At 36.7% G+C, this 7,436-nt stretch overlaps 1 protein-coding gene across 1 annotated transcript; it reads left to right on the top strand.

The window, feature by feature from the left end:
• Positions 1–546, top strand: LOC112721034 (uncharacterized). The gene has a single exon (XM_025772120.1). The coding sequence runs from the start codon at positions 1–3 to the stop codon at positions 544–546; it is 546 nt and encodes a 181-aa protein (XP_025627905.1).
• Positions 547–7,436: the final 6,890 nt, after the last annotated feature.

Here is a 7,436-nt window from a genome sequence, read left to right as displayed (position 1 = left end):
ATGGGCGATACGAGAGAAGAGACTGACTGGAGGAACCAGAATGCAGAAGATCACCGTGGAGGGGTGGTATTTCTTGGAGAAGAAGATATCGTAGAAGGGGTTCAAGCCTGTGCCAATAGCCTGACAGGCAGAATTTTCGCTAATAGACAATTCACAATGGGCACCATGGAGAATGCATTAACAGCGATCTGGGGTAAGCCAAAAGGAATCAGAGTTACTGAAATAAAATCTAATGTCTTTCAATTTTTCTTTGATATGGAAGAAGAACTACTGAGAATTGAACAAGGCTCTCCTTGGCTATTTAAAAATTTTGTTTTGCATGTTAGACGATGGAATATCCAGGAGGAGGCTGCTGACAATGTAATATCTAAATTTCCAGTTTGGGTACAATTGTGGGGGATCCCGGAAAAGTTCAAAACACTGGAATCTGGGAGGAAAATAGGAGAAAGCTTGGGGAAGGTGTCTGATTTGGGTTTTTTGAAGTTAAGGGAAAGGAAAACAGAATCCTCAAGGCTCGGGTTGATATTTGTGGTGAGAAAGAAGTAAAAGACAGCTTGCTAATTGCTGGTCCGGATAGGAAGGCCATCAAAATAGGTCTCAGGTATGAAAGGCTAGGCACCGTGTGCACTTATTATGCAAATTTAGGCCACGAGATCAAAAATTGTTCACAATGGTTAGAAGATTCTGCTGCCGGTCATATTTAGGAAAACAAAATTGGAGACTGGGTGAAGTCTGATCAAGTGGGAGAAGAATTGCAGATAATGAAAGGGGATTCCATAATAAACCAAACTCAGCAAGCTCAATGCCGCCTCACCCAAAGAAGAAACCTCCCCCAACCTGGCTGATGGAAGGCTTTTCAAAGCTTAGCATGTCAGAACTGAGGACACAAACTAAGAACCCAATAAGAAGTAACACAGAGGCCAGTGCAGAGGATTCAACTGAAGATACTGATGATTCTTGGATCCCTACAAATGAATCTACATCCCCGATGATTTTGGGAGAAATTTCGATAGCTCAGGTTGATGCTAATGGAAATACCAATATTGCTACTATGGCTACTAAAAAAGGGAAGACCCCAAAGCTGAAGCAAATGGCAAGGGAAGGAGGTCACTACATCAAACAAGCTAGAGAGAAAAGGAGGAGTGTGGGTAAAGAAAATAATGAGCAGCAGAAAAAGCTTTGCCTTAGTCTTAATCGGAGTTTGGATGATCAGGTGGAGGGTGCCAGCCTTCAATTGGCACCCAAAGAGATATGAAGCTACTCTGTTGGAACTGTCAGGGTTTGGGAAGACCCCTGATAGTCCATCATTTGAAAGGGATGTCAAGGTCCCACTTCCCCGAGCTTGGGTTCTTATGTGAAACTAAGAACCAGGCTTGTAATGTGGAGCAAAAATTAAGGGCAGCTGGTTTTAGTAATTGGTTTATCGTTGACCCTGATGGTGTGGCGGGAGGAATGGCGTTGGCTTGGAGGGAAGGGGTGACAGTGCAGGTTGTGCAATCGGACCAATTCTTTATCGCGGCAAGAATTACTGATCATGGTCTTAACGAGAGCTAGGGTTTGACAGGGGTGCACTTAAACACCAATGAGCAAGTGCGTTCATTGTAATTTTCTCAATTACAACTGGTTATCCAACAATTCGGAGGAAAGGTTGTAGTCACTGGAGACTTTAATGCCATCACTTTGCAAGCTGAGAAATTAGGAGGTATTGCTAAATCGTCATCTTCCATTGCTGCATTTCGTAACTTTATTGATGATGGAACTCTGGTGGACATAGGAATGATAGGGAGACCCTTCACTTGGACAAATAGGTGCCACAAAGATGACTTGGTACAGGAAAGATTAGATAGGGCCCTTGTCGGGATTGATTGGCTATCATTGTACGCTAATTCGGTAGTCCTTAGGCTCTCAGAGTTGGGTTCAGACCATGCCCCTCTTTTGATAGACTCCAACCCAAGACCAAGAAACTCTAAGAGACGATTCACATTCCAAGAGCGATGGTGCTCAAAACCTGAGGTGCGACAGATTATTTGTGATGCTTGGAAACAAGAAATCTCTGGCTCCCCAATGTTCATTCTGGCCCAGAAGTTAAAACGATGTAGACACCGCATCGTTCAATGGCAACGAGAGGGAGAGCATAACTCTAAAAAACAGATTGAGCAACTAAGCCGTCAGATTGAAGAGCTGAGATCAGTGGGCGTGTATGGTGGGGAGGAACTACTAGAACTAGAGAGAAAATTGGAAATAGTCTACCATGATGAAGAGATGTATTGGAAGGCGAAATCCAGGGTTAAATGGCTTCAAGAAGGAGACCGCAACACTCAATTCTTCCATCAAAAATTCAGAAACAGGATAAGAAGGAACGGAATTTGGAAATTAGAGAGTGTAAATGGTGAAACAGCAACTACAAACTCAGACATTGCAGGAGTAGCTGAGGAATATTTTAAGGAGATCTTCTCTTCCACATGCCAAACCAAACCGAATCCTTATTTCACCGACTTTGAGCCTAAGGTTACCCCCTCCATGAACCGTAGGTTGCGAAGGCCGGTTACTATAGAAGAAGTTAAGAGAGCCACTTTTAGTGTGCATCCCCAGAGTGCCCCGGGAGAAGATGGCATGACAGCCAAGTTTTTCCAGTGTTACTGGGACATCATTAGCAGTGACTTATTTCGTGCAGCTCGAAGTTTCTATGCAGGTGGAAGACTTCTTAGGAGCTTAAAAAACACTCGTATTTGTCTCATTCCTAAAGTTTCAGATGCTAACAACATGACTTAGGTGAGACCTATTAGCCTCTTTACGGTGGTCTATAAAATTATCTCTAAGATTCTGATTTTTAGACTTCAAGGTTTGATGAAAATTTTGGTAAGCCTTAACCAGAGTGCTTTTATTAAAGGCCGCTTGATCTCAGACAATATTTTAATTGCACATGAATATATGCATTATCTTAAAAATAAGAGGCAAGGGCTGGAGACTGAAATGGCTGTGAAATTAGATATGAGCAAGGCTTATGATAGAGTGAAATGTCACTTTCTCTGGTTCATGTTAACTAAACTAGGCTTTGATGGTACTCTGATTGCTTGGATTCAGGAGTTAGTCACAACTGTTTCTTATTCTGTCGTTGTGGAAGGTCAACCCTATGATTTCTTTAAACCAAATAGAGGGCTCTGTCAAGGAGACCCCCTATCCCCATATCTTTTCTTATTCTGTGCAGAAGGTCTCTCCTTCTTGCTACACAAGGCAGAACAAAACAATCTAATTCAAGGTATTCAAGTGTCAAGGAGGTGCCCCAGAGTCAATCAGCTACTATTTGTGGATGATTTGATCCTATTTTGCAAGGCTTCTACGATTTCGTGCGAGAATATTTTGGAACTCTTACATACATATGAGGGTTTTAGTGGACAAAAAGTGAATATCAACAAATCGTCAGTCTTCTTCAGTCATAATACTCTGGATTTACTCAGAAATCAATAGGCAGCGGCTCTAAATATTAACCACATTGGGGCTACAGACAAATATTTGGGCCTTCCTTCTATTGTTAATAAATCGAAGAAAGCTACCTTCAGCCTCATTAAGGATAAGATCAAGAAGCATATTCTAGGCTGGAAAAGAAAGTTACTGTCAGCAGGAGGTCAACACACATTACTCAAGGCAATAGGAGAAGCAGTCCCTATATATACACTGTCCTGTTTTAAACTCCCAGATACACTCATCTCAGAAATTCATAGAATGCTCTCCCAATACTGGTGGGGACAACGAGGTACAGAGAGAAAAATGGTGTGGATCAGCTGGAATACTATGACAAGACCTAAGAAGGAAGGGGGACTAGGGATCAAGGACCTCAGGGCGCAGAATCTAGCCTTACCAGGGAAGCAGTTTTGGCGAATAACAACACAACCAAGTTCACTCCTATCTAGAATATTAAAAGAAAAGTATTATCGATATTGCAATGCATTAAAAGCCGAGACTGAAAACACACCTTCATGGGGTGGCGCAGCTTGCTAGAGGGGCGCAAAGTGGTTGAGAAGGGGCTCTCTTGGAGCGTTGGCACAGGCTCAGAAATCAGAATCTTTAAAGAGCCGTGGCTTCCACCTCCCTATCCTTTCACTATCCCTCCACAATCAGCTCATCAAGCTACATATCCAACAATTTTCTGGGTTAAAGATCTGATTAATTCAAACATCCAGTGGAACACAAATATGATTCAGCAAGTTTTTACCGAAGACATTAGTAGTAGAATTTTATCAGTTCCGATTGAAGGTGATAGTGATAAAATTAAATGGACTTTGCACAGATCAAACACTTACAGTGTCGCTGCAGGATACCAGATTGCCTACAACTTTTTCCACGAGCCCTTGGAGCTTGGCTCTCCAAACTGGCATCTGAAGGACCTTTGGACATCCCTATGGAAGCTCTCAGTCCCCCACAAAATCCAAGTCTTCCTCTGGAAAGTATGCCATGAACGTCTACCAGTCTCCTCTCTTCTCCATCACCGATTCCCGTCCAGTAGTGGAATCTGCCCTTGCTGTCAGGAAACAGAGGAAACCTAGCTTCATTGCTTGGTTAAATGCGGAGAAACACAAGAAATTCGGGGGCAATCTCAACTCAACTGGTGCTTACCTAGCTCGGAGGTTAGTAAATTTAGCTCATGGTAGTTGGCTTTAGTTCGAGGGCATGGTAGAACAAGAGGTAACTCGTTGCTGCAACAGATTACTGTAACCCTTTGGTTGATTTGGAAGGAACGAAATAGCTGTTTCTATGAGGGCACACGCCGCAACCCAGTGGAAGTAGTAGCCTCGGCGACGAAGCTAGTCAGAGAAATGTGAGACCTTCTTCATCACTCTCCCCCTTAGTTGCTCTTACCTATGTTTCACTTTTCCCTTTTGATGTTAAATTTAGTCTCTTCAAATAACTTTTTGGGAGATCCCCTTTCGCTTATTTCAGTCCTTTTAATGTGGACACCTCATCCTATTTCTATTAATGAAATTTCATTGCCTTTAGAAAAAAAATGATACAAAGAGTTTTCCTATTTATAGGGATATTACCAACTAACCTCATAAATATTTCATCTACTAACTACTAGTCATTACTAACTTAACTCTCAACTACTAACAACATTAATAATATTTTAATAATATACTAGGAAGATATTGAAATCTGTCCAATATGTTATTGTATTAAATAATTATATAAAATTTTAATTTTTTTTATAAGAAATATCTTTTTTAATTATTTTTATACTAATGTAATTATTTTTAAATTTTAATATTTATTAATTAATTTAGACATGTTATGATGTCTCCAAAATACACAAGAATATACAGTAATAAGTCGTATTTAAAAATGACTTGAAATTTTTTTACTTTCACATTAATTTTTTTAAGGATACATACTCTTAAAAACAAAAAAAAAAAAATGAAATGAAATTATATGTTCAAGTTATTATTTATTCAAATTATTAATCTTTTTCACATTAGTTTTTATAAAGTTCGTTGGTGGATATGGCGAACTTGCCCCCACAAAAATGTTGGATTTCGGAATTTAAAGTTTTAATAATTTCTTTCGAAAAATATTTTTTTTATTTTATAATAGAAAAAAATTTTTAGAAGAAGTTGAGACACCGGTTGAGGCAAAGTTATCACCTTCATCCCTATCACGCAGTTGTTGGTCATATCGGCCATCTTGAGAACTTCAGATATGAAGTCATTGCTAATAAAGTTGCTTGTGAATGTTCTATCAGTAGCGCGATGATGGAAGGTAAATGTCACAAATGTCATGATCTGAAATGGTTTTGATTTTTGAATAACGGAGTATCAGAGTATATATAAGCAAAAAAACGAGAGGTAAGTCTGATTATAATTAATTATATAAAATTTATCACTGTAACTCTTGTGCACGATTTATTATTTTAATTTTTATAATATGTATTATTATTTTTATTAAAAATGATAAATTAAATAAAAAATTAATCATAAATAATAATAAAAACATAACTAATAAAAAGTTAGAATTTAAATCAATAATAAAAATAAGATTATTGATAATACTTAAAAAAATTATGAAAATATATTATTTTATATGTTATTTTAAATGTAATAAATAAATAATTTTTATTATAAAGAGAGCATTTAAAAAATAATATAAAATAAAATTATTGAGAATACTTAAAAAAGTATGACATACTAAAATAGAGTACTATAAAAAATATACTAAAAGAAATATAAAAAAATTAAGTATACTAAAAAATAATATTATAATTTAATATTATATTTTTTTAATAATTAACTAATTATCTATCTAAAAGTGATTTTAACTTATATTATCCAAACAAAATTCATTTTATCAAAAATCAATTTTAATATAGAATTGTCAAACATATATCATATTGGCATAGACTCACTTCTACCCAAAATCAATTATAAAAAATCATTTTCATTCAAACTCCAATTTGACAAACGTTAATTCAAACACACACTAAGTTTACTTGATAAAACAAGCAAACTATAATTCTAATTTTTCTTGGAGACAGACTTAATCAATAGTAGGGCTGAAAATAGAACCTAATTAATAGCATAAAAAACATACAACACATCCAATAACCAGAAAGATATTATTGTATTGATATAGCTATACTCAACGAATATCTTAATAAATCTATACACACTATTCATAAACATACAGGTTTTTTAATAAGTCTATACACCTTATGAGAATTGTTTTAGCAAATAATTTATAATAAAACCGTTTGACAAAACTTGATTTAGAATATGAAGTTAACTACCTTTAAATGTATCAATTCTTACAAAATTTAGCTCATCATTTAGATTAACTAAAAATGAAATTTGCAATATCAAATATTTATATCAAAAGAAACTCTCGTAGCAATTTGTATATTAAATATATATTACATTGTCTTCAGGAATATACAAAAGTACACAAGAATACACAAGAATAAGAAGTATTTAAAAATAATTTAAAATTCTTTTACTTTCACATTAGTTTTTAAAAAATAAATTTACATAAAATATTTTTTCTCTTTGAATTATGGGTTAAGTATGGTTTTGGTCTCAAAAGTTTTTCGCCAGAATCGAAACCATCCCTCTTCTAATTTTGATTTAAAATTGTCCTTTTAATTTTTTCGGACAAAAATACCCTCACCACTATCAGCACAATTACCTCCTCCACCACTACCACCACCAACACCAATACCAACACCACCACCACCACCACCACCACCACCAACACCAATACCAACACCACCACCACCACCACCACCACCAATACCACCACCACCACCGCCACCACCACCACCATAGATAATGGAATCATAAGAACTCAGAACCAAAATCCACCACCACCATCCCCACCCATTGCTACTCCATCACCATCAGCATCACACCAACCAAAACTCATAAAATCAACATCATCATTGTCATTCTCAT

The sequence above is a fragment of the Arachis hypogaea genome, chromosome 11 (genome assembly GCF_003086295.3).
Source record: "Arachis hypogaea cultivar Tifrunner chromosome 11, arahy.Tifrunner.gnm2.J5K5, whole genome shotgun sequence".
Taxonomy (NCBI): domain Eukaryota; kingdom Viridiplantae; phylum Streptophyta; class Magnoliopsida; order Fabales; family Fabaceae; genus Arachis; species Arachis hypogaea.
The sequence above is the reverse complement of the archived record's forward strand: the minus strand, read 5'-3'. Positions and strand labels throughout refer to the sequence as shown.

Coding starts and splice junctions, on each gene's coding strand:
- LOC112721034 (XM_025772120.1), top strand. CDS start 1: ATGGGCGATACGAGAGAAGAGACTGACTGGAGGAACCAGAATGCAGAA.